This window comes from Miscanthus floridulus, chromosome 15, assembly GCF_019320115.1.
Source record: "Miscanthus floridulus cultivar M001 chromosome 15, ASM1932011v1, whole genome shotgun sequence".
NCBI lineage: Eukaryota > Viridiplantae > Streptophyta > Magnoliopsida > Poales > Poaceae > Miscanthus > Miscanthus floridulus.
This window is the reverse complement of record NC_089594.1, coordinates 24033061-24061045: the sequence shown is the minus strand read 5'-3', so window position 1 is coordinate 24061045 and position 27985 is coordinate 24033061. Positions and strand designations below refer to the sequence as shown.

At 56.6% G+C, this 27985-nt stretch overlaps 1 protein-coding gene across 2 annotated transcripts in view; it reads left to right on the top strand.

The window, feature by feature from the left end:
• LOC136506624 (uncharacterized) overlaps window positions 1-27764 on the top strand; it is a 35085-nt gene extending 7321 nt beyond the window's left edge. For both annotated transcript variants that reach the window (XR_010771680.1, XM_066501526.1), the window contains exon 2: window positions 27174-27764. Coding sequence is in view for 1 of the 2 variants with exons in the window: in XM_066501526.1 (XP_066357623.1) it covers window positions 27174-27328 (155 nt within the window). In the remaining variant the exon portion in view is untranslated. The remainder of the gene's footprint in view (window positions 1-27173) is intronic.
• Window positions 27765-27985: the final 221 nt, after the last annotated feature.

Genomic DNA, 27985 nt, shown 5'->3' with positions numbered 1-27985 from the left:
GGGCCGGTGACGCCGGCGACGCCAGGAGGGCGCCGCTACTTCTTGCTGATGGTGGACGACGCCACCCGCTTCATGTGGGCGGTGCTTCTGCCGACCAAGGATGCTGCTGCGGATGCCGTGAAGCGGGTGAAGGCCGAAGCAGAGAAGGAGACCGGCCGTGAGCTCAAGGTGCTGCGGACCGACAATGGAGGAGAGTTCACCGTCGGCGAGCTGGCGCAGTACTTCACCGCCGAAGGAGTCAAGCGGCACTACTCTGCACCACACTCACCTTAGCAGAACGGTGTGGTGGAGCGGTGCAATCAGACGGTCGTGGCGACCGCACGCGCGCTCCTGAAGCAGAGGTCCATGCCGGCCAAATTCTGGGGGGAGACGGTGATGACGGTGGTGCATCTGCTCAACCGCGCGCCGACAAGAAGCTTGCAAGGCAAGACCCCCTATGAGGCCTGGCACGGACGAGCGCCGGCGGTGAGCTATCTGCGTACATTCGGCTGCGTCGCCTACACAAGGGAGCTCGGGCAGCTGCGCAAGCTCGACGACCGCGGCAAGGCTGGGGTCTTCATCGGCTACGCCGAGGGCGCCAAGGCCTACCGGGTCCTCGATCCGGCGACAGGACGTGTCAAGGTGAGCCGCGACGTGGTGTTTGATGAAGGGCGCGGCTGGGATTGGTCCAATTCGGCCGCCGGGACGTCTGCTTCCGCCTCCAGCGACTTCGACATCGAGTTCTGGGGAGTCGACGCAGACGGAGCTCCGCCGCGCACGCCGTCACCAACTTCAGGGGAGCACGATCCACCGGCCTCATCTGCTTCACCAGCAGCGGCGCCGTCACCAGCTCCAGGGGAGCACGATCCATCGGCCTCCTCTGCTTCACCAGCAGCGGAGACCGAGCAGGCGGACCCAATTGAGTTCGCGTCACCGCTCGAGGACGACGACGATCGCCTTGACGCTGTCTACGACGGCGAGCAGCTGCGGTACCGTACCATGCCCAACATCATCGGGGACGTGCCCACACCGCCGCCGGCTTCACGTCTTTTCGCCGAGCTTCACCTCACGCACGCCGGCGAGCCGGCCAACTTCGCGGAGGCTGAAGGCGATCTTGCCTGGCAGGCCGCCATGGAGCAGGAGATCAAGGCGGTTGAGCAGAACAGCACGTGGGAGCTTGTGGAGCTTCCTCCCGGTCAACGGCCCATCACTCTGAAGTGGGTCTACAAGCTCAAGGACGAGCGGGGCGGGGTGACCAAGTACAAGGCGCGCTTGGTGGCGCGGGGTTTCGTCCAGCAAGAAGGGATCGACTTCGACGACGCGTTTGCTCCCGTGGCGCGCATGGAATCCGTCCGAGTCCTCCTCGCGCTGGCGGCCCAAGAAGGATGGCACGTCCACCACATGGACGTCAAATCGGCCTTCCTCAACGGCGACCTCAAGGAGGAGGTGTACGTGAAGCAGCCGCCTGGCTTCACCGTCGCTGGGAAGGAGAAGATGGTATACCGTCTGCGCAAGGCTTTGTATGGCCTACGACAGGCTCCGCGAGCTTGGAATGCCAAGCTGGACGCCACCCTCAAGGAGATGGGTTTCTAGCAAAGCGATCATGAAGCCGCGATGTACAGGCGAGGAACAGAGGAGGAGCTGCTGCTGATCGGAGTCTATGTTGACGACTTGATCATCACCGGTGCCAGCACTCAAGCCATAGAAGGTTTCAAGGCTCAGATGAAGAAGGATTTCGACATGAGCGACCTCGGCCTCCTGTCCTTCTACCTGGGGGTCGAAGTACACCAAGATCCAGCTGGGATCACTCTGAGGCAAACCCATTATGCCAAGAGGATCCTTGAGCTAGGAGGTATGGATGCCTGCAACCCCGCCCATACACCAATGGAGGAGCGGCTGAGGTTGAGCAGGCAGAGCACGTCTGCAGAAGTTGATCCTACCCAATACAAAAGATTGGTGGGCAGCCTGCGCTACTTGGTCCACACAAGACCTGACTTAGCCTTCTCAGTGGGCTTTGTCAGTCGATTCATGGAGAGGCCGACTGCAGAGCACCAAGCTGCCATCAAGCGCATCCTGAGATATGTGGCTGGTACTCTGGAGTTTGGCCTGCACTACACTAAGGCTCCAGGGAGAGCAAGGTTTGTTGGGTACTGCGACAGTTACTTGGCTGGGGACATTGACACCAGCAAGAGCACTAGTGGCACCTTGTTCTTTCTAGGGAAGCAATCTTGTGTGCTGGCAGTCAGTGAAGCAGAAGGTGGTGGCTCTATCTAGTTGTGAAGCTGAGTACATTGCCACTACCACAGCTGCAACACAAGCTATTTGGCTATTCAGGCTGCTGGCAGACCTCCTTGGAAGGAATGTGGAAGTGGTTGAACTGAAAGTTGATAGCAAGTCTGCACTTGCTCTAGCCAAGAATCTAGTCTTTCATGAGCGCAGTAAGCACATCAGAATCAAGTATCACTTCATCAGAAACTGCTTGGAAGATGGAAGTATCAGGGCTGATCACATATCCACCACCGATCAGCTAGCTGACATTCTAACCAAGTCTCTTGGAAGATCAAAATTTGAAGAGATGAGGAGAAGAATTGGACTCAAGCAGATCACTTCCAAGGACCACAAGGCTAAAGGGGAGAATTGTCAATAGTTAGCCTAGTGGTTATGTTTTCCAGTTACCTACTATAGCTATTTACTATTTACTGTCATGTAATTTTCAGGTTCCTTGGCAACCAAGTTGATCATGGTGCCTTGGCAACCAAGTAGGAATCATAGCATCTGCTTTATGCAGTTAGAATATGCTAAGGAGGAGGTACACCACTTGCTTATATATGCAGTTGTTAGCATCTTCTTGTATCTAAGTTGTCATTTTTTGCAATTCAATACAATCCAAGCGGCCTGTTGGCCAAGCTGCCCTCTGGCAGCCAACAGATACAACTGTTTGAAGATTTCTATGAAAATAAAGTGAACATAAGTAGGATCAACTATGGGATCATTTCCCTGCTTCCAAAAATTAAGGATGCTTCTAAAATCCAGCAATTCAGGGCCATTTGTTTGCTGAATTGTCTTTACAAATCAATAACAAAAACATTGACAATCAGGTTGGAAAAAATTGCTGGCAAGTTGATTCACGCCACTCAAACTGCTTTTATGAAATAGAGGAATATTATGTTAGGTATTATGTGTCTGCATGAAATATTGCATGAAACCAAAAGGAGAAATGAGGTGGGTGTGGTACTAAAATTAGATTTTGAAAAAACATATGATAAAGTTAACTGAAAATTACTGTTTACATGCTTACAGAAAAGAGGTTTTAGTGAAAAATGGTGTAATTGGATTGAAAAAGTAGTTACTGGCGGGACTGTGAGTATAAAGATGAATAACAGAGTTGGATCTTATGTGAAGAGCTATAAAGGGGTCAGACAAGGAGACCTGCTGTCCCCAATCTTATTCAATTTTGTTGCTGATTGCCTCACAAGAATGGTGCACAAGGCCCAAGAAAATGGGTTAATTACTGGACTAATTGATCATATAATTGATAGAGGGGTGGCTATTTTACAGTACGCAGACGATACTTTCATTTTCCTTAAGCATGATATAAATAATGCCAATCATATGAAGTTATTATTATACTTGTTTGAGATGCTAGCTGGTCTTAAGATTAATTTCAACAAAAGCGAAGTAATCATGATTAATGATAATGAAGAGTGGGGTCAAAAATATGCTGAGATCTTTAATTGCCAAGTGGGATTATTTCCTATTAAATATCTCGGCGTACCTGTCAGTCCTAGCAGGTTGAAAGTTAGTGACCGGCTTCCATTGGTAGAAAAAGGCAATAAAAGGCTAGATATTTGGAAGGGTGGTGTCAAGGGCAGCAAACCCCTGACTGGCTGGACCGCGGCTACGGAGCTCGTAGCCATCGGCCGTCTTCTCCGGTGAGGTTATACCCCTCTACCGTAGGCTTACAGAGAATAGAGAGAGATTAGGGATAACTTTATTCCCTCCTGATCATGACCTCTAGTACAGTTTATATAGGCCCGTGGGCTGCCACACTTGGCAACAATAAAATAGGAAATAACTAATTAGGGATGAATCCCCTAAACTTTAGGCCAATCACTCATCTAATCAAATCAGCCACTTTCCTTAGCCGCACCTTCCTCCTGATCACCCGCGCCTGCTGCCTCAGCGCGTGCTGCGGCCCGCCTGACATCACGGGCCCTCCGCTGACGTGCGTAAGTGCGGCCCCACATGACATCTCTCCCCCCCTCGAGAGTCAGCTCGTCCTCGAGCTGGAAGTCTGGAAACTGCTCGTGGAAGGATTCAGCATCTTCCCATGTGGCCGACTCTGGAGGTTCGCGGCGCCAATGGACGAGCAGCTGACGAACGCCTCGCGCCAAGCGAGCATGCTCAACCCTGCTGGGTTCGGGAGCCACCTGTACCATGGTGGATGTGTGGCAGAGCCGGTGGAGCGTCCGGGGGGGGGGGGGGGTGCCAGGCGAACTTCTTGAGGGTACCGACATGAAACACATCATGTATACGAGCTTGCGGGGGAAGCTCCAGACGCATAGCCACATCGTTGATGATCTCGCAGACGCGGTAGGGCCCGATGTAGCGCGGCTTCAGCTTGCCGGTCTGCGCCTGAGGAAGGGACGCCATGGTGTGCTGTCGAAGGCGCAGCAGCAGCCCAATCGCCGACCTGGTAGTGCACCGGGCGATGCTGCTGGTCGTAGTGGCGCTTCTGGACACCCTGTGCTTGCTCCAAGCGGTAGCGAACATCAGCTAGGAAGGCCTCGCGCTCCTCCATGTCGCGCGCCACTGCCGCAACTCGCGTCTCACCAGGCTCGTATGAGCGGATGGTGGGCGGGTCGCGGCCGTACACCACGCGGAACGGCGTCTCCCGAAGCGAGGACTGATAGGCCGTGTTGTACACGTACTCAGCCCATGGAAGCCATCGCAGCCACTGCCGGGGCCGGTCACCTGTAAAACAGCGTAAGTACATGACAATGACCCTGTTGGCCGCCTCCGTTTGGCCGTCGGACTGGGGGTGGAAGGCGGAGGTCATGTGCAGCTTGGTGCCCATGAGGCGCATCAGCTCGCGCCAGAACAGCGAAGTGAACACCGGGTCACGGTCGGACACCATGGACTGCGGCAGGCCATGGAGGCGCACGATATCGGTGAAGAACGCCTGAGCCACTGTCTCAGCAGTGTACGGGTGCGCCAGGGGTATGAAGTGGCCGTACTTGCTGAAGCGGTCGATGACGGAGAGGATCACCGACTTCCCATTCACCCGGGGCAGCGCTTCCACAAAATCGAGGCCAATGTGGGCCCAGACAACTGTGGGAATGGGCAGCGGCAGTAGCAGCCCGGCTGGATGAAGATGCTCTGACTTGTACCTCTGGCAAGTGACGCACTGGCGCACAAAGTCCTGCACACAACGACTCATGTTGGGAAAATGGAAGTCGCGGCGGAGGCGGTGCAAGGTGCGCTGGACACCCTCGTGCCCATCATCGTGGACGGCCGCCAGGATCTCTTGCAGTAGTGGCGATGACTGCGGGATGTAGAGGCGTCCACCGTAGGTGACCATGCTGTCGGCCAATCCCCAGGGGGCGGCGCGGGTGCCCGTGCGAAGCTCGTCGTGGATGGCCACCAAGGCGGGGTTGGTTGCCTGGGCCTGGCGTAGACGGCTGATGAAGTCGAAGCGAGAGCCCGAGATCGCCATGAGTGCAACCGCCGGGTCCTCGTCGGTGTCGCGGCGCGAGAGGGCATCAGCCACCGTGTTGGTCGCCCCCGACTTGTACTTCGACAGAGAAATCGAAAGCCGAGTAGCTTCCCGACCCAGTGATGCTGTGGGATCGTCGCGAGGCGCTGGTCGAGGAGGTACTTAAGGCTGTAGTGGTCCGTCTTGACGAAGAAGCGACGTCCCCACAAGTACGGCCGCCAATGCCGCACAGCCATGACAAGGCCAATGAGCTCCCGCTCATATGCCGCAAGGGAGCGGTGTCGTGGCGCCACCGGCCTGCTGAAGAACGCAATCGGATGCGCCTCCTGGATGAGGACCGCCCCGAAGCCGTAGGTAGACGCGTCGCACTCGACGACGAAGGGCTTGCCGAAGTCCGGAAGTGCCAGCACCGGGGCGGACGTCACAGCCGCCTTAAGGGCGGTGAAGGCAGCCGTGGCGTCGTCGTTCCATGTGAACCCCTCCTTCAGGAGCGCGGTGAGAGGCGCGACGATGGTGCCGTAGTTGTGGACGAACTTCCGGTAGTAGCCCGCCAGGCCGAGGAAGCCGCGTACAGCACGCGCGGAGCGAGGCTGTGGCCAGTCGTGTATGGCCAGGACCTTGGCGGGATCCATGGCTACGCCGGCCGCGGAGATGATGTGGCCGAGATAGCTCACGGAGTCGACGCCGAACGAGCACTTCGACCTCTTGACGAAGAGGCGGTGTTGGCGCAGTAGAGTCAAGACGACGCGGAGGTGTCGGAGGTGGTCCGCCCAGCTGGAGCTGTAGATCAAAATATCGTCGAAGAAAACAAGCACAAACTGGCGGAGGTAGGCACGCAACACGTCGTTCATGAGTGCTTGGAATGTTGCCTGGGGCATTGGAGAGGCCGAATGGCATCACCAAGAACTCGTACAGGCCGTCGTGGGTGCGGAACGCCGTCTTGTGGATGTCCTCGTGCCGCATCCGCACCTGGTGGTACCCCGACCGGAGGTCGAGCTTGGTGAAGAAGCGTGCCCCGTGCAGCTCGTCCAGCAGCTCGTCGACGACGGGGATGGGGAAAGGCGTCCTTGATGGTGACGGCGTTCAGGGCGCGGTAGTCGACGCAAAACCGCCACGAACCATCCGCCTTCTTGACGAGGAGGACCGGCGAGGAGAACGCTGAGTCGCTGCGGCGGACGATCCCCTGGGCGATCATGGCGGCGCACTGCCGCTCGAGCTCGTCCTTGTGGGCCGCCGGGTACCGGTAGGGGCGGACGGCCACTGGAGGTGCGCCAGGTTGGAGGATGATGCTGTGGTCGCGGGCGCGTGGCGGTGGCAAGCCCGTGGGCTCGGTGAAGACGTCGCTGAATGTGGCCAGCAGCTCATCGAGGAGGGACGCGCTCGGCGCCTGTGCTGTCGCGCGTAAGGCTGGCACCGAAGGACAGGCCACGCCGGTCCACGCGACGGGGCGCCCGTGGCGCTGGAAGGTCATGCGCCGGTTGCCAAGGTCCCAGACGATGGGCCCCAACTCACCGAGCCACCGGGTACCGAGGACGACGTCGTACCCGGCCAGCGGCATGACGTAGAGATCGGCCGGGAACGCCTCGCCATCGACGAGTAGGGGCGCGTCGCGGATGACCCCGGCGCAGGCGACTCGCTCACCATTGGCGACCAAGGCGGTGAGGCGAGGCCGCTGGTGGAGGGGTAGACCGGAGCGTCGAGCTGCCTCCTTCCGAAATGAAGTTGTGCGTGCTTCCGGAGTCCAGCAGGGCGACGAGGGCCGCGGTACCGAGAACCACGGTGATCTGCATAGTGCCCGCCACGGGGACCCCAGCCACTGCCTGTAGGGAAAAACAGGGCGCCGTGGCGTCGTGTTCGGACGTCGTCCGCGGCGTCCGGCGCGTCCTCAATCTCCACGCCAGTCCACGAAGAAGATGCGCCTGCAGAACCGATTAGTGGCCACTGTGTGTATTTTTCATTGCAATTGAAACACAGACCCAGACGACGCCGCTCCGCCATCTCGTCCGGGGTGAGGCGCCGGTGATTGCCCTCAATGCGGCCCTGCTGGGCGGCCGCTGGTGGAGCCGGAAGCGCCAGTTGCGCCGGGGGCGCCGGAAGTGCTGGTCGTGGCGCGGGCGCAGGCATGATGCCGCGCGGTGGCGCGCGAGCTGGGGCCGGCGTCGGGCGGTCGGCCTCCATCAGCTCCAGCCTGGCGGGCCAGGCTCATGGCAGCCGCCAACGTCTCCGGGTTGTGGATGCGGACGACGTGGCTGAGTGGTGGCAGGAGCCCGCCGGTGAAGAGCTGGACGCGCTGTGCCTCCTCCAGACGACCCGCACGCGGCAGGAGGGCCTGGAAGCGATTGGAGTACTCCTCTACTGTACCCATACGCCGGCACTCGGCGAGCTCGAACAACGGAGCCGAACGGAGGGGAGGCCCGAACCGGAGGTTCAGGAGGTCCTTGAAGCGCCCCCATGGTGGCGTACCCTCATCCTCTTGGAGCTGGATGTACCAGAGCTGGGCGACGTCCTCCAGGTTGTACGAGGCCATCCAAACTCGCTCCTCCGCCATGGTACGCTGCTGGCGAAAGTATGATTCGCATTTGTTGATGAAGAGCAGCGGATCGGTCTTACCATCGTAACGGGGAAAATCCAATTTCTGGAATTTCGGAGGGCGATCAAGATCGCGCGCCCCGTCTGGGCGGCCGCCGGCGCTGCTGTCCGTTGAGGACGACGCCTTGTCCTTCATGGCCGCCATGTCGGACTTCATCGTTGACAGTTCCGAATTGAGGGCCTTCAGCATCTCCATCACATCGGCCATGGTCGGCTCACTCATGGTGGCTGGGTGCGGCGCGGACGCGGAGGATGATGGTGGTGATGGCGGGCTGCTGGGATGGTGGGCGGCGGCTGTGGTGGATTGGGTGGAGCGGGTGGGCGAGGATCGCCGGGAATGGGAACGCCTGGAGGCTGATACCAGGTTGTCAAGGGCAGCAAACCCCTGACTGGCTGGACCGCGGCTACGGAGCTCGTAGCCGTCGGCCGTCTTCTCCGGTGAGGTTATACCCCTCTACCGTAGGCTTACAGAGAATAGAGAGAGATTAGGGATAACTTTATTCCCTCCTGATCATGACCTCTAGTACAGTTTATATAGGCCCGTGGGCTGCCACACTTGGCAACAATAAAATAGGAAATAACTAATTAGGGATGAATCCCCTAAACTTTAGGCCAATCACTCATCTAATCAAATCAGCCACTTTCCTTAGCCGCACCTTCCTCCTGATCACCCGCGCCTGCTGCCTCAGCGCGTGCTGCGGCCCGCCTGACATCACGGGCCCTCCGCTGACGTGCGTAAGTGCGGCCCCACATGACAGGTGGACTACTGTCCATGGCTGGGAGAAAAACGTTGATTAGTTCAAGTCTAAACAATACTCCTATATACCATATGTCTGTGTATCTGCTTCCCAAGTCTACAGTTGCTAGTATGGATAAAATCAGGAGGACCTTCTTTTGGCAAGGGGGTGGATCGAAAAAGAAATATCACCTTGTGAAATGGAAAATTATTTGCAAAAGTAAGAAAAAGGGAGGTTTGGGAGTTAAAGATCTTAGAAAAATGAACATTAGCCTTTTATGCAAGTGGTGGTGGAAATTAGAGAATGAAGATGGTCTTTGGCAAAATATTATCAAATTTAAATATATGCAGAACAAAACAATTCATGAGGTAGGGCACAAGATGAATGACTCTCCTGTTTGGTCTGATTTATTAAAAGTTAAAGAGGTTTATTTACAAGGTAGGGGTTTGCTGACCGGCAATGGGGGCTTGACCAGATTCTGGTTAGCAGCCTGTTCGGGAGGCCGTATCGTATCGTGGATTATTTACTGCTGGCTGGTTTGGTGTGAGAGAAAAACACTGTTCCCGGCTGGAAATTTACGATCGTTTACGAGCAAGCGAACAGGCTGTAGACCCTTGATATATGAGGTGCCTCTTTCTGTGAAAGTTCCAATCCTGTATGAGCTAGCTAACAATAAGAATGTTACTGTGTTACAGTACAAGAATGGAGTACAATGTTCTTTTAGGAGATGGCTCACTGAAGATCTGAGGTTAGAATGGAATAGAGTCTGCAATGATATTATTAACCATTAACTGTTAGACCAAAGACAAGGTGGTCTGGGTTTTTTGGGGGGGGGGGGAACGTTTTCTCTGTCAAATCTGTTTATGATGCTTTAACTAGATCAAATTCTGGGACTTACCATAAGAGAATATGGAAAGGCAAAATACGTGAGAAGATTAAAAATTTTCTATGTGTCGGGGACCTAATACCGGGGTACCCCAGAATGACGGGACGGGCGCTTTAGGCCCTTCCAGGCGCCGCAGAGCCCGAAAGGTGTTACATGTGCGTGCACTCCACCCTGTAGAGTTGTAGGCGCCGCCTTCAGCTCTGGGACACGGAACCCGACGAAGATATACGACAACCGCTACGCTCCAGAAAAGGATTTGATCTCCACGCACGACGGACATTCCATCATCATACTATGGACCTAAGGGAGCGTCACCCACTTCCCGACCCCTCAGGTCCGCCAAGTCAGAAGGCCTTGACCACGTCGTCGCTCCGGACCCCGACCCCTCGTCCCTCCGACGAAGACTCACAGGAACCAGAAGGCGTGCGGAGCAAGGCTGGAAGAGGCCAATAAGTCAAAACCACGGTACTACAGCCCACACCCTGCGTAGGGCAGCATTCTGTAATCGACCTGACATTCTACAGAGGCATCAACAATATTGTAGGCGCTTATCTTCCTTCGCACTCATCAGAATGAAGAACCAGGTCGGGTAGACGTGAGCCACAAGACTAAGTAGAGTACGCATCCTAAAGCCCTCACCCTTGTAAAGCCAGCCCCTTCATCTATAAAAGGGGATGCGCTTCCTCCATAAAAGGGGGGGACTTGTGACCGAACAAAAGAACACACAGACACATAGTCAAGCAGCTACGAAGCTCTTGACCTCCTTTGAACCCTTCCATCAGAGGCTTGGGACCAGTCCCTCTCTCGATCGTTTGTACCCCTAACTACAGACCGTCCACGGTGCTAATAACACGAGCAGCAGCAAACTGGACGTAGGGACATTCGGCCCGAACCAATATAAATCTTGTGTCCTTTAGCGCACCATCCGAGCCTAACGCGCATTACTATAAATTTACTTGCCGGTGCTTGTACGAAACACCGACAGTTGCCGCGCCAGGTAGGGGGCTTGCGCGTTCCAAATCAGGCCTCGGATGGCCACCCACGCAATCACCTGGGTCCCGGGCGCACACGTGCGTTTCGGCGACCTAGATTTCATCATCACACTAGAAGGAGAGTTGGCACTGACTCACTCTGCCGCCTCATCTCTCCCTTCCCTCAACCTCAGCCGTCTTAGGCTTGAGGGCCCGTCGGGCAACTCCCTGGGAGTCCAGTCACAGGTCTCGCACAACGTCACCCTATGTCCAGAAGGTCCCGTACGGAGCGCCCCGACAGCGTTTCCGTTCGGTCTCCGCAACGCTGCGGCGACCGCTGGCCACCTTCTGGCGCTACGGATGGTTCATTCACCCACGGACATCGATTTCGTGGGGGCGATTGAACATGATACGGAGACCCTCTACGGGCTCCTCAACGAGGAGCCGGGATCGTTCTCTAGCTCGGATTCCAGTAGGGGGAGCCACCACCCTTCCCGGGAGTGCTTCATGACGCAGACCCCCGAAGGTCACGTCGAAAGCGCCTCCAGGGAAGAGGTCACCCCTACAAACAACCCTGACAGCAGATCCGGGGAAGAGATGACAGCCCCATCTCGCCTGAGGATGGAGCAGCTAAGGGCTCGTCAGCAAGAGATCGATGAGGCCGGGCAAGGGCTCGTCCGGGAGTACGCAGACATCAATCGCGAGATTGAACGCCGCAAAGACGGGGGGCGCGCGCGCGCCACGACCCGCACCGTACACCAAAGGATCCTCACTGACGATGGGGCCCTTCCTCACTTTGCCCGAGCCAGTCAGAACATCGCCGCACCAACCGCCTTGCTGCATGGCCTTCCGGAGGCCGCGACGTCCGAGGATCGCCGCGCTTGCCGGGAGATTCGCACGTTGCTCGAGCGTGCAGCGGCGCAGCAGGCGGAAAGTTCGTTGTCTCGACGACGCGAACCCGACACCAGCCAGCGTACGGTTTCAGTGCGTCCCACCAAAGACGCGTCCGTTCACCAAACACCGCCAGCCGGCGGGCAGCCCTCCGTCATCCCAGTACATCAACGCCTCGGCCATGGCCGCGACGTACGCAGCATCATCGACTCTCAGAGACGTGCCCACGACGACGATGGAGAAGCAGCACGCCGCGGCTATCATCCCCGACGTGGCGGACGCTACGACAGTGGCGAGGACCGGAGCCCGAGCCCTAGCCTGCCGGGTCCTCAGGCCTTCGGCCGACACATCCTCAACGCTGCGTTCCCCCCGAGGTACCGACCGCCAACAAATATCCTAAAGTATTCTGGAGAATCGAACCCCGGGCTTTGGCTCGAAGACTATCGGCTTGCCTGCCAAGCCGGTGGTGCGAGTGATGACAACTTCATTATTCGCAATCTCCCGCTATTCTTGGCCGATTCGGCACGAGCGTGGTTGGAGCACCTACCGTCCAACGCCATTCAAAGTTGGGCGGATCTCATGGAGATCTTTGTGGGTAACTTCCAGGGCACTTACAAACGCCCTGGAAACCCATGGGACCTCAAGAACTGCCGCCAGAAGGCCGATGAAACCCTCCACGGGTACATCCGGCGCTTCTCCCAGCAGTGCAACGAGCTCCCTAATGTCGCCGACGCCGACGTAATAGGAGCCTTCCTATCCGGGACAACTTGCGAATCCCTGGTCAACAAGCTAGGACGCAGGGGCCCGCGGACCACCAAGGAACTCCTGGACATCGCCACCAGTCACGCCTCTGGAGAGGAAGCGGTCGGAGCCATCTTCGACCGCACCGACGGCAAGGCGAGGCGGGACGAGGCCACCGACGAAGGCACCTCCGACCGTCCGGCCAAGAGAAAAAATAAGAAGCAACGGCACGCAGTTCACCGGTAGGAAATTCGTTCGATTTTGTGATGAACAACACATCCGGATCGACTGGGCAGCCGTCGCACACCCCCGGACGAACGGGCAGGTCGAGCGCGCAAACGGCATGCTTCTTCAAGGCCTCAAACCCAGAATTTTCAACCGATTGAACAAATTCGGCGCACGCTGGCTAGCTGAGCTCCCAGCTGTGCTCTGGAGCCTAAGGACAACTCCTAGCCGGGCCACCGGCTACACACCTTTCTTCATGATCTATGGTTCCGAGGCCGTTCTCCCAACGGACCTCGACTACGGAGCACCAAGAATCAGAGCATACGACAAAAAGGGGGCCGAAGCATCTCACCAAGACGCCATGGACCAGCTAGATGAAGCCCGCAACATCGCCCTCCTCCGTTCGGCTAAGTACCAGCAGGCGTTGCGGTGGTACCACAGCCGACGGGTGCGGGGTCGAGCCTTCAACGTCGGAGACCTCGTCCTCCGTCTTGTGCTGAGCAACATGGATCGCCACAAACTCTCCTCGCCCTGGGAAGGGCCCTATGTCATCGCGGAAGTACTTCGCCCAGGCGCCTACCGGTTGAAAACCATCAACGGCGAGGTCTTCACCAACGCCTGGAACATCGAGCAGCTACGTCGTTTCTATCCTTAAAATAAGTGTAGAAAATGATGTTGGGGCAATAAGCCACACTCTCAATGGGAGAGGGGCAGCCTGTATTATAGGGCAGCTGCTGCTGCTATATATGGCAGTTTACAAATACAAGGACAGGAGTAAATCTCTGATCCTAATTGACTGGACTGCCTAAATATGCAATATACAATCTCCTATTGCCTAATATATGCAATATACAATCTCCTATTGCCTAATACCCGCCCGCAGCCGAAGCGGGGGGCTTGCGGACGCACAGGCTGGTTCTGAACTCTGTAAACAGCGGCGTTGGGAGCCCTTTTGTCATAATGTCAGCGAACTGATGAGATGAAGGAACATGAAGGACCCGAATCTCGCCAAGAGCCACCTTCTCGCGCACAAAGTGAATGTCAATTTCAATATGCTTCGTGCGCTTGTGGTGGACTGAATTGGCCTGTCATGTAGATGGCGCTGACGTTGTCGCAGAAAACCACCAGTGGCCTGGGGCAGCGGAAGATGGAGCTCCTGAAGGAGTTGCCGCAGCCAACAGCACTCGGCCACAACGTGAGCCACAGCACGGTATTCTGCCTCAGCACTAGAGCGGGAGACCGTGGTCTGGCGTTTGGAGGACCAGGAGACCAGGTTGTCGCCGAGATAGACGCAGAAACCAGAAGTGGACCGCCTGGAGTCAGGGCAACCAGCCCAGTCAGCATCAGAGTATGCGGTCAGCGTCTGGACTGAAGCCGGCGCCAATGTGAAGACCGGAGGATAGCGTGCCCTTCACATAGCGCAGAATGCGCTTGATCAGCGCACGGTGGGGCTCCCTTGGGGCGTGCATGAAGAGACACACCTGTTGAACTGCATAAGCCAGATCAGGACGCGTCAGAGTCAGGTACTGAAGAGCCCCTGCTAAGCTCCTGAACTCTGAGCTGTCCTTGTCTGACAGTTTGTCGCCGTCATGGGCGGAGAGCTTGGCCTGAGTGTCAACAGGGGTTGACGTAGGATGACACTCAGCCATGCCCGCCCGCTGGAGGAGATCGACGGCGTACTGTCGCTGTGACAGGAACAGGCCGTCGGGGGTGCGGGTGACGGCGACGCCGAGGAAGTGGTGAAGAGCACCCAAGTCTGTCATGGCGAACTCAGACTGGAGTCGGGCCATGAGTCGCTGCAGAAGAGCGGGAGTTGAGGCGGTGAGGATGATGTCGTCGACGTAGGGCAGCAAGTAGGCGAGACTCGTCCCCTCAGTGAGAACAAAGAGGGACGTGTCGGAGGCGGAGGTGACGAAGCCGAGCTGTTGAAGGAAGGCCGCGAACCGCTGGTACCAAGCGCGCGGGGCCTGCTTCAGTCCGTACAGGGACTTCTGCAGGAGGCAGACGTGATCTGCAGCGGCGGGGTCGACGAAACCTGGTGGCTGCTGGCAGTAGACCGTCTCGTCGAGGTGGCCGTGAAGAAAGGCATTCTTCACATCCAGCTGGTGGATTCGGCCAGGCGCGGGAGACGGCAATGCTGAGAACGGTCCGAATGGTAGCCTGTTTGACCACCGGACTGAATGTCTCGTCGTAGTCAATACCTTCTCGTTGGGAAAACCCGCGGACCACCCAGCGGGCCTTGTGACGAGCGAGGGACCCATCGGCATGGAATTTGTGCCGGAAAATCCACTTGCCCGTCACAACGTTCGCGCCAGGAGGGCGCGGAACAAGACGCCAGGTGTCGTTGTCGACGAGTGCCTGGTACTCAGCCATCATCGCAGCCCGCCAGTTGGCATCGGCCAGGGCGCTGCGGTAGTTCGCCGGTAAAGGCGATGGTGAGGGCGAGGAGGTGGCAGCGAGCCCCTCGTAGCTCACACGCGGGATGGCGCCGGTCCTGGTGCGCGTGAGTGGCGGAGATGGGGTTGCAGCCTGAGGCAGCCGGTGCTGTAGGGACAGCCGATGGCGCTGGCACCGGCTGGGGTCGTCGACTGTAGGTCCGTGGGAACGGAGCCACAGGAAGGCCAGGCGGGGGCACGTGACCACACCCGCCCGGTGGTGGAGAAGCCGAACTAGGGGCTAGGGGGCACAGGGCCGCGCCCCCCAGGCAGGAGAAGAGCCGGGTCCGGCTCATCATCAGGGGGCGGCTGCACACCGTCCAGGGTGGACGGAGCAACCGTGGGCGTTGAGGAGGGACCTCCACCTGCAGGAACAGTAGAGCAAGGCACCGAAACCGAATCGTTGTCTAGAAGGAAATCCAGGGAGCGAGGGAATGGGAGGACGCTGGCGGTGGAAAAAGGAAAAACAGTCTCATCGAACACAACATGACGAGAAATAATGATGCGTTGAGTTTCCAGGTTAAGACACCGATAACCCTTATGAGAGGATGGATACCCAAGGAAAATGCATGCCGCGGAGCGAGGTGCGAGCTTATGTGGGGAGGTAGCCTGTAGGTTTGGGTAGCATAGGCACCCAAAAACGCGAAGATGGCTGTAGGTGGGTGGCTGTCCATGGAGGCGAGTGAAGGGAACCTCATGGGATATGGAGGAGGAAGGGCGCCTATTGAGTAAGTAGCAGGCGGCAGCAAGAGCCTCAGCCCAGTATGCAGGCGGCATGGAAGCGTGGAGCAGCATGGTGCGAATTGAGTTGTTGAGGGTGCGGATGGTGCGTTCCGCCTTGCCATTTTGAGGGGAAGTGTATGGGCAGGAGAGACGGAGAAGTGTTCCCCGAGCAGCGAAGAAGGTGGTGGTGGCTGTATTGACGAATTCGGTGCCATTGTCGGTTTGGAAGCATTTTACAGGGAGGTTAAATTGGGTTTGTGCAAGAGCTGTGAGCTCAACTAAGTGTTGGTGGACCTCGGATTTGCGTCGGAGAGGAAAAACCCAACAATAGTGACTGTAATCATCCAGGCAGACTAAATAGTATGAAAAACCAGATATACTAGGTATTGGAGAGGTCCAAACATCACAATGAATTAGTTCAAACGGGGCATGAGAACAAGACTGAGAGGCACTGAAGGGTAGACGCGTATGCTTGCCTAGTTGACATGAATGACAGAGGGAGCGGTCTACTTTATTACAGGAAACAGCATGTATTTTATTTAACTGTTCTAATGCAGCAGGGGCTGGATGGCCGAGACGCTGGTGCCACAGGGTCGACGAAACAGCCAGGAGAGCATGTGAGGAGGCGCCAGCGGTCGGAGGGATAGCAGGTATGGTGTAGAGATCACCGGTACTATTGCAGCGATGAATCACGCGTCCCGTCTGGGTATCCTTAACAGAAAAACCAAGAGCGTCAAATTCAAGAGAGCAGCGATTTTCACGGGTGAATTGACGAACGGATAAAAGATTACGGACGAGGGAAGGGGCGACGAGAATGTTATTGAGGGAGAAGTTTGCTGTGGCGGTGGGAAGGATGGAGTGACCTCTAGACGTGACCGGAATGCTAGTGCCATTGCCTACTGTTATAGAGGAGGTGGAGGGGGGTAGGCGCTGGAGGAGCATACCATCGGAGGACGTCATGTGGGATGAAGCGCCGGAGTCAACAACCCATGAGGGGCTGCCCTGGACAGTCAAGTGCTGCAGGGCAGCAATGAGGTCGGCCGAGTCCCATGTCGGTCCACCAGTGTTGTTGGAGGAAGCCTGGACGGGGGCGAACGCCGTGTGCGCCTGAGGAGAGGCACCGAGCACCCCCTGTTGGCGTGGGGGCTGCCATGTGTGGCTGCCAGGGGCGCCGGAACCGCCCTGGTCGCGCTCCCAGGGAGGTATGACGCGCTCGCCGGGGTTGACACGTGCACCAGTCCAAGGATCAAAACCCCAGGGCTGACGCTTGCTGTCACGCCGAGGGTTGTCGCGGCGGCCGCCGTTGCCGTGCTGGTGTTGGCGCGGCTGCTGTTGCTGGCGCGGTTGCTGCCGCTGGCGCGACTGCTGCTGCTGGGACTTCCGGCCGGGGGGGCGCCACTAGGGGCGCCGGTGAAGGCAGCGAGAAGGGCCGAAGCGGCGCGGACCTTGTCCTCGTTCTTGAGACGCAGCTCCTTGAGGAGGAGTTGGTTCCTGGCAACAGCAAAAGTGAGAGGTTCTTGGGCGGCGATGTTGTCGGCGACAGGATTGGTACTTCTCGTTGAGGCCGCGGAGCAGGTTGAGGACGAGGTTGGGCTCGGTGATGGTCTGCCCGACGTCGCGAAGATTGTCGGCAGCCTCCTTCATGCGCACGCAGTACTCGTCGATGGAGGAGTCGCCCTGGGTCAACGAGTGGAACTCGTGACTTAGGAAGACGGCGCGGGGCGCCTTGTTAGCTTGGTATAGGGCGGCGATGGCTGTCCAGAGCTGGCCGGCGGTCTGCTGGGCGCCGGTCATAGCGAGGTTGAGGACGGAGTCGGAGACGGTGCCGAAGATCCAACTGCGGATGCAGAAGTCAGCCTGCACCCATGCATCATCGGTGGGCGTAGGGGAGACGACGTCAAGGTGCGAGAGCAGCCCGAATTTGCCACACATGGCGTTGAAAGCTGTGGACCACTTGGTGTAGTTGGAGGGTCGCAGCTCGAGGGTCATGGGGATGTGGGTCTTGACGTTTACCAGAGCATATGGGCAAACGGTTGGGTTGATGGCTTCAGCCATGGCTGGAGAGGTGGCGGAGGTGGTGGAGGATTCTGTGGTCATGATGGCGCGGCTGTTTGGCGGCGCGGCAAGGTTGGGCGGCACTCAGGGAGAGAGCGGCGCAGGCTTGAGGGAGGAGAGGGAGGGCCAAGATCAGATTGCTCTGATTACCATGTAGAAAATGATGTTGGGGCAATAAGCCACACTCTCAATGGGAGAGGGGCGCCTGTATTATAGGGCAGCTGCTGCTGCTATATATGGCAGTTTACAAATACAAGGACAGGAGTAAATCTCTGATCCTAATTGACTGGACTGCCTAAATATGCAATATACAATCTCCTATTGCCTAATATATGCAATATACAATCTCCTATTGCCTAATAATAAGCTTACACTTTTCCTTATCAGATTTTGTCATAACAAAACCCCGACCCTTAGTGACTTCCGACCCCTGCAAGTGGCGAGGGGTCAGACCTCACTCGGGGGCTGGCATGTGATCATAACATGTGACATATGTGATATAAATATTGCGCTTGCAAAAAACTCCTGTGTTATACTTACAAACATTCTCTAAGTTTTTCATTCACCTCATAAACGAGTCCCAAGGGCTAAGATTTTGGGAACCAATTCTGAATACAACTGGTAGGACTGCGAGACACCCACGCCCCAGCGGCTGCAACCTCTTTGCTCACCAGTTCAATCAGAATTAGTTCACCCACGTTCCTAGCTTCTTATGACTTAGACCATGAGAAGGGTCGGAAAGCGCTAAAATTATTCCTACAGAAGGGAGAAAGATAAAAAATTGCTTGCCATAAGCAAAGGATGCAATTTTGTTCGTTTTTTGCACAAATTCATCACTTACAAAGTGATTTCATTACAAAAAGGAACAATATACTTATAAATTCAGAGGACTGTTTACTCGGGGGCTTCCCCACAAGGTTATTTCATTACAGTCTCTGCTCAGCTCTACTACAAGTGCTACTGCGGTCGCCGCGCCACGCTCTCCATCGGCGGCATCCCGATATCCCGCCGTTTCGCTGGATCCTCGAAGGCGCCACCATCTACGACGCCTCCGTCGGAGCGTCCGGGGACTACGCCATCGTCGTCAGCCGCAACCTCGACAGCGACGCCACCGCCATGGCGTCTGGGGACTACGCCATCATCCCCAGCCTTAACCCTGACAATGGCGTATGAGCAGGAAACGCCTCCCGCCAAAGGAGGAGCACAACGGACAACGGCGCAGTCGACGACGTACGACGCCCACCGGCGCCTCTTCTCCTTCGACAACAGCGACTCCTCAGCAAGGGCAGCACGCACCATCTCATCTACATTGGATAACCTCCGGCTCGACATCACACACCAGACTCGCGAGCAAATTTGTGAGTTTTCTCTCTCTCTAGCATTACTCTTCCTCACTCAGGAAGTGCCGCGACGCACAGACGCGTTCGGCGGAAAGGAAGAAGAAGGAGAGATAGCGGCTCGGAGGCAGAAGACGAGGTGGGATGAGAACTCCTCGCCCCCTCCCTATTTAAAGAGGAAACGCGGTAGCTAAGGAAAGACGAAAGGTTGGACGAAAAACCCTCTCCCTTCCCCTCTTTAAATACGGAATCAATGCTGATTGATATCTGAGGGGACGCGTCGGAACTGACGGGACGTACCCCGGTCGACGAGGCGTCCCTCTTTGGTCAAACTGATCACTGCCTGGGTATGGCCCGCTACTGACCCGCTCCGGACGCGGCGATTAAGGCGCCCACATAGGCAAACAACTTTTCGCCTCCCCATGCAGAACCACGGACGCCCCGACGACAGGACCTTTCGGATCTCCTGGGCCGGCCGTTCGGCCCAGAAGACACGACGAACGAACGTCCAAAGAAAGATAAGCATCTCAGCTTTCTTACTTTATGCATTAAAATTAATTCATGAGCTTCCGACCCCGTCAAACGGCGGGGACACGAACATCACTCAGGGGATGCCGAGGATGTCAACCAGTCTAGACATCCCCCTCACCCGACCCCTCCGTACGCTTGAAACTAAGGGCGTGACATACGGGCACAAAGCTTTGAGTAAAACTGGACGAACTAGCAAACCCTACGCCCTGTTAGCTACGGTGTTTCTGTTCACCAGAAAAATCATACTCAACGCCCCCCGCGTCTCTAGTTTCGACGTCTGCCTTCTCAAAGAAGGGATCGGAGGGGTCCGCCTACAGAATCTCCCCCAAAGGAGAAGCTGTCAGGTTGCCCAAGTTAATCGAACGGCTCGGATCGTCACCGAGACACGAAAACAAAGAATAGCAATTCTTATGCAGGTTATTCCAACCTTGTCACAAACGTCAGGGCCCGAACCCATCTGGTAGGAGCTTTTCCGCCACTCATACCACCAAGGTAACGTTACCGACCCCGCCTTTATTTCGATTAAATTTTGCATTCAAAACATTACATATGCAAAACATTGCATCCCAACGATTCGTGTCGCACCACGAAACGGCTGTCGCCTCATTCGATATAGGCGACCATAGGCCGAGGTTCGAAGGTCGGCCCGCGAAGGGCTCGAGGCCGCCTCACGCCGAACAGAGCCAGGGAGAGATAACCGAGACAAGCCCCAGCGGCCCTGCCTGACCCCGCTAAGAAGCGAACAGGGACGTCTCGACCTTCTCTCGTTCGATTCTAACCCCGAGCCAAACCCACAGAATCTCCATCGAGGAGAGGCCATCGGGCCCCCTGAGCTTATCGAACGACTCAGGCATCTGCCGGGAGGCGGGTTAAGAAGTTGTGGAGTGCCACCAGAGGGCTCTGCCGACCCCATCAGCAAATGATGGACCCGGATTCCACACGAACGTACCCGTTAGTGAGCTCGTTGAGCACGACACTCAAGCCGTCGAGGCAAGTGTCGTTCACTCAGCCCCTCCGATTGCGAAAACCGAGGATGGGGTAACACGCAAATAACGGCCGACCCCTATTAGACCCTAACAAGGCTCGGGGGCTTGAGCCAAACAATACAGGGACACAGGTTCGAAGGCCCCACCTTGCCGAGCCCATAGAGTCCCCAGTTGGGGATTTCTGTTGGAAGACAAGGCGGGGAATATTGCGATGACATCCATGGACTTCGTCAACCCTGTCACCAAAACCACAGTTCCGATCTCCAGTAACCCCCGACCCCAGCAAATGCAGGGGGTCGGACCTTACTCGGGGGCTGGTTAAGGTACGGCTACCTCCTTTCTTTCTTTCGGAACAATCTCCTCGCATTATAACTAGCGGTATAATTCAGGGGAACAGATTGGTAAGATCGTAAAAAATCAAACAAAACGAAATTACGACGCAAAATCACGAAAAGCGTCCAGACTCGAAAAATACTGACACTTGTCCACATATTACATATAAGTTGTTCTCAAAATTGTTCGACTAATTACTCCCGCGGAGGGAGAACCATCTCTTTCAGATTGTCTGTTAGGTTTTTCGCAAGGGGAGCAACCATCTCCTCCATTTTCTCCAGCTCTTCATCCTCATAGGTGGACGGGAAGCCTTCGCTCATCACCTTCAGGTTGATTTCCTTCTCGTAATGAGCATGGGCGACGGTGAAGGCCTGGGTGATCCCGGCGTGAAAGGCGCTCTCCTCAAGCTGGCCCACCCGAGCCGTGATACCTGCGACACGAGCCACGAGCGGGCTGGTCTCCACCGGCTCCGTCACATTCAGGGCATTAAGGACCACCCCGACCGCAGCCTGCAGAAGATCGTGCTCATCGCTCTCAACCTGAAGGGCCCTTCGTGCATGGGCAACCTCTTTTTCCAGCTTGACGGAGACGTTTTCAGCGCTCAACCTTCGGTTCACTGCGTCACCGAGCTCCGCCCGGAGAGAGCGGACCACCTTGACGTCCTCGTCCACCTTCTGCTGGAGGGCTGCGGCCCTACTCTCGGCCTTCCGCCGGAGGTCCCGCTCCATTTCCAGCTCCTTAAGGACTTCGCCGGCCTTCTCATTGGCCGCGGCATTCCTCTGCAGCAGCTCGTCTCGCTCCTTTTGGAGCCTGACGATCTCCCCGTCCAGCTTGGACCTCGCCGACAAATCCTCGAACATCCCGTGGGCCTCCTCCGCGTCCTGACGCGCCTGGGCCTCCCGCTCCTGGGCGGCCATGTCTGCTCGCAGCCGGGCCTCCTCGGAGAGGCGATCCCACTCCGCCTTCTGCTCGCGGAGGAATTGGGATTTATTCCGGCTACGAGCAACAAGAACCTGAAGAGGAAGAAGACTGGCATCAGAAATGCGAAAACACAAAAACATACGAAGAAAGAAGAAAGCCCAGAAAATACCTGAGTGGTAGGGATAACGATCTCACGGAGGGCTCCTCTGGCCTGATCCAGGGCGTTCAGCATGGTCGAGATCCCGATGTCAAGACCCTCCCGCTCCATGCTCTCGGAATGATCATCGAGCGAGAAAAGAGTCGACGTCGGGTCCTGAGCGGCCATCCACTGGAGCGGCGGCTCCCCCCGCGCAGGGGAGCGGCTTCCTCCCGACAAAGGGGCCGGGGCGGCTCCCTCCTGACCCTGTGCGGCACCACCGCCGCACTCGAGGACCCTCCGGCTGGACCCTCCTCCGTCTGGGCCGCTTCGAGCGCCACGGACGGATCCACCTGGGCGTCTGGTGGCGCGGATTGCATTACGCCCTCGGACGCGACCACGACCGCGCCCGGCTGATCCTGGCTTGGCGCGGTCACAACCACCTCCACCGGCGGTATGCGCCCCTCGGCCGGCTTTTTCACGTCCGCCACGAAGGAGGCCGCTCGCTCAGTGACCTCCGCGGGCGTGGAAGCCACCACAGGCGCCGTCGGGTCGGCCAATGCGGCCCCGACGTCGGCACCACTCCTGCTCGAAACGGGGGTGACCCTAGGCGATGCCGTCTGCCCCGCTTGAAGGGCGAGACTCTTCTTGGGCGCCAGCCCCAGGGGGTGACCCGTCCGCAAGAACCTGCACAAAGGTAATAACCATTAGAGTCAAAATAGAAATGGAAAAAGGATGGAAACAGGGGAATCAGCAGCTCACGTTGACGTCCTCGGCCGGCGGAAGCGTTTTGAGGACGGATTCCCAGATCCCTGCCCCGACTCATCTGGGCGGGACCGTTTCGAGCCTACTCCCTGCTCCGGGGCAGGGAGGCTTACCTCGTGGGGCGCGGCTCCAGACCCGCCGCCCCCCTCCATCGTCTCATGGGGCGCGGCACCGGAGCCGCTCCCCTCCATCGTCTCATGGGGCGCGGCACCGGAGCCGCTCCCCCCCATCGTCTCATGGGGCGCGGCACCAGAGCCACTTCCCTCCCCCGTCGCTTTGGGGTCGGCAGCGGCAGGCCCGCTTTCCTCCACCCACCGGTCCTCGGCCGGCACGCCGTGCGAAGCGGCGGACTCGCCGGCCTCCACCGACCTCATCGATTCGCATCCCTCCGTGTGGAAAGGGAAGCGCCCCTGCACGGATGGGTGGTCACTTGTCAGCGTGTCCTCGTCCTCCAGGACGTCCCAATCCACGCCGACGGCTACCTCGTCGTCATCATCATCGTCGTCGTCTTCATCCTCACTGCTCACATCCTCCCCCCGATCCCGTGCCTCCTGCTTCAATCGCTTCGCTTTCTTCATCTCCTCCCTTGCTTTCCTGTCCCGCTCGGCCGCGAGTCGATTCGCCGCCGCCACGGCCTTGTCCTTCGGCAGCGAAACCGGACTATTCTTGAAGATTAGCCCCCTCGGCTGATCCCAACGTCACAAAAGCAAGTATTAAAAAAGGGAGATTCAGGAGAAAGAAAAGAGCACGGGACAAAAGGGCTTACGAATTCAAAGAACCCAGGCTCCGGCCGCATTGGGGGATGTCCGGGCACCGGATACACGATGTCGAGGACCCTGCCGGCGGAATCCTTCGTCGGCTCCGTCGCCTCCTTGATGCGCTGCGCCACTTCCGAGTAAGGGAGCGCCTCGTCAACAAGCACCGTCCCTTCAAACGACATCCCGGGCATCATCCGATGCAGGGGAAGCACGTGCGCCATCAGTGGCGCCACCCTCCTCGCATGGTAGGCGCCGATAATCCCCGTCCCCTTCACACCCCGATCCTTCAGGGCTTGGAGGGCGGAAAGAAGGTCGGAGATGTGTTTCTTGTCTTTGGACTGGACGCCCCAGCTCCACGACTCCGGAGCATCCACAATAAGGCGTCCAGTGTACCTCGGTAGGGTGGCACTCATATCATCCCTAACATAAAACCACTGCGAATGCCATCCCTTGTTGGATGTCGCCAGACGCATGTATGGGTAACCCCTCGACCGGGTATGGCGCAGATGGATGCTGGCACATCCCATCAGCGCGTTCATATCTTTTCCCCCAATTTTCCTCTTTGACAGACTAATATTAAAGAAATACCGCCACAGATCAAAATGGGGATCGATCCCCAGGAAACCCTCGCACAGGGCAACAAACGCTGCCATGTGTTGAATCCCATTGGGAGTTAGATGCTGCAGCTCTACCTCATAAGTAATCCAACAGCCCCCGAAGGAATCTATGCGCGGGTACCCCGAATCCCCGCTCATGGAAGATGGCAAAAGAGACGACATACCCTTCAGGCGGCACCGGCTCACCCTCATCGCCAGGTAGCAACCACTCCTGGACGGCGGACAGTGGGCGGAGAAGGCCACGGCGGACGAGGCCCTCCAAACGCCGGGAGGTGATGCTTGATCTGCCCCACAACTTCATTAAAGCAGTAGGGGGGAAGGGCAGGCGCGAGCTTGACGGTGGCTGGAACACGAACGCAGGCCGGTCGATGGTGGCGATGCGGGCGCGAGAGGCTGGGACGATTGGCGGCGGATGTTTCAGAACGCAAAGGCAGGGGAGCGAAATACGGAACCTTGGGGGCGAACCCCGTGGTTTTATAGGGGGCTACGGACGCGAGAAGGGCAACCGTCCGCCTCGATCTCCGGGCCTGCCACGCGCGCCACCGCGTCACGTCGCGGGACACGCGCCGGCAGTCCCTATCCTCTCACCCCAAAAAATCTCGGCGGACGGTTCGCCTTCCCCAGGCGAATCCGGACTCTCTACCCACCTGGGAAACGCAAGCCACAAAGGCCTGTTCTTTTCTCTTTGGCCCACCTAGGGCCCAGAAGCTCGCCGGCCGGCCCAACTAAGAAGGGATCCGTGAACGATCCGAAATCAAGGGCAGAAGCACCAGTTAGGTCAGCCCTGAATCAGTTCCCAGCGAACGGGATGCCGCGACCCACTCGGAAAAACATCCAGTTGATAAAAAACTAAGTCCTTCAGCCTTGCCCGCGAAGGGACCGATACAACCCCCCGGGCGACTCTACTCGAATCACCCGGGGGCTCGGGGGCTACACCCTCTGGCGAAGTAACTTCGACGAAGTCAAAAAACACTCTCCAGGCGGTTCTACTCGAATTACCTAGAGGCTCCGGGGCTACTGTCGGGGACCTAATACCGGGGTACCCCAGAAGGTGGAACCAATAACCACCAAACGTGAAAAACTTCTAGACACATAGGGGCGCCGTTTCATCTCTTGTTCGGGTAACGGGAGTTTGGTTCCGCCTCGCCCGACGCCTTTGGGCGATAACTCTGCCTCGCCCGAGGGCTCAAGGTTAATCTCCGTCTCGCCCGACGCCATTGGGACAGGCTCGGTCTCGCCCGAGGGCCAAGGGATAAACTCCGTCTCGCCCGACGCCTTGAAGGCGGGCTCGGTCTCGCCCGAGGGCTGAGGGATAGGTTCCGCCTCGCCCGACCCCCCGGGGGGGGGGGGGCGAGGTCGGTCTCACCCGAGAGATAGGAATTGGTCTCCGTTTCGCCCGATGGCAAGGAACGAGTCTCACCCTGCTCCATATCTAAGGATTGGATTCATCTTACCTGACCACTTCTCCCTGTTCCCTCAAGATGATAGAGACAGGGCAAGACAAGACGTTCAGGTCAACCGTGGCTCCAAGCACCATACCCTGCGCCCTGGCAGGAAAAGTACTGCTAGGGGATGACGGGACGGGCGCTTTAGGCCCTTCCAGGCGCCGCAGAGCCCGAAAGGTGTTACGGGTGCGTGCACTCCACCCTGTAGAGTTGTAGGCGCCGCCTTCCGCTCTGGGACACGGAACCTGACGAAGATATACGAGAACCGCTACGCTCCAGAAAAGGATTTGATATCTCCACGCACGACGGACATTCCATCATCATACTATGGACCTAAGGGAGCGGCACCCACTTCCCGACCCCTCAGGTCCGCCAAGTCAGAAGGCCTTGACCACGTCGTCGCTCCGGACCCCGACCCCTCGTCCCTCCGACGAAGACTCACAGGAACCAGAAGGCGTGCGGAGCAAGGCTGGAAGAGGCCAATAAGTCAAAACCATGGTACTACAGCCCACACCCTGCGCAGGGCAGCATTCTGTAATCGACCTGACATTCTACAGAGGCATCAACAGTATTGTAGGCGCTTATCTTCCTTCGCACTCATCAGAATGAAGAACCAGGTCGGGTAGACGTGAGTCACAAGACTAAGTAGAGTACGCATCCTAAAGCCCTCACCCTTGTAAAGCCAGCCCCTTCATCTATAAAAGGGGATGCGCTTCCTCCATAAAAGGGGGGGACTTGTGACCGAACAAAAGAACACACAGACACATAGTCAAGCAGCTATGAAGCTCTTGACCTCCTTTGAACCCTTCCATCAGAGACTTGGGACCAGTCCCTCTCTCGATCGTTTGTACCCCTAGCTACAGACCGTCCACGGTGCTAATAACACGAGCAGCAGCAAACTGGACGTAGGGACATTCGGCCCGAACCAGTATAAATCTTGTGTTCTTTAGCGCACCATCCGAGCCTAACGCGCATTACTATAAATTTACTTGCCGGTGCTTGTACGAAACACCGACACTATGGCTTATGGCTAATGATGCAGTTTTAACAAGAGAAAACTTAAGAAAGAGGAACTGGGATGGGGACCCTAGCTGTGTCTTTTGTGATAGTGTAGAAACCATACATCATTTATTCTTCCAATGCCCTGTTTCCAAAATTGTCTGGCTGATCATCGCTAAATGTCTGGGTGCTACAAATGTGCCTCTGAATTTGGATCAATGTTGGTTATGGTGTGAGCAATGGTTCCCATTTGGGGAAAAATTCCACTCCTGGGGGGTTGGAGCAGTTTGCTGGGCAATATGGAAGTGCAGGAACAAAGCTGTCTTTGACAAAAAGCTAATAAAAAATCCAATGGAGATTATCTGTTATGTGTATTCACTCATGATGTATTGGTCAGGTCTGTATAATGAACTTGACAAAGAACAGATGGAAGGAGCCAAAACAATGCTGAGGATTGTGCAAGAAGTCATGACGGCTCAGACCTCCAGACAGGTGGATCGCCTGTTGCTACATGAGGGAGACTCAACTGACTCCGATGGGGATCGGGCATGAAGATCTCCAGGTGCAAGTGCAGCCTGTCTGGAGGCCAGGACTCCAAGCTCTCTATTCTGGTCAATCTGAAGAATTCTGACTGTCGTCTTTAAACTTTTGTTGAGGTAGTTAGATCAAATCTAACGAATCACCTCACCTGTCTTGTAATATATAATGAAGTCGTTTCTAGGAGGGTGTGGCCCTAGTGGGTGCTGGTTTCTCTTCCTTGAACTGGTCTGAATCAAGTTGTAAGAGCAAAGGGCAAACTTCTTCATCGAGGTGATCAGTTTGCTGGAAAAGCTGGGTGGGTGATGCTTGTTGCATCAGGGGTTTGCTTGTTTCAGTTTTCAGTTTGAGAGTTTAGCTCAGGTTCTACCTTTCTTCCGGTTTCCTGTATCTTATCTGACTGCTGTGTATTTCCGTTTATATGAAATGGAAATGGGTTCTCCCGAGTGGAAAGAAAAAAAAAGAACACGATGAAAGATCACACCTGTCGTACAAAGCCCTCGATGTGATCGTTCTCTTTACAATGAATATTTTTGAAGTAGACGGAAATAATAAGGTTTGCACTTCAGCTGTAATTTTCGCATCAAAGAATTATTCACGGACCAAATCATTTTATTTACTTAATTATCATTCGCTCTACGAAGAGCATACATACTCACTCAGCAGCAAATT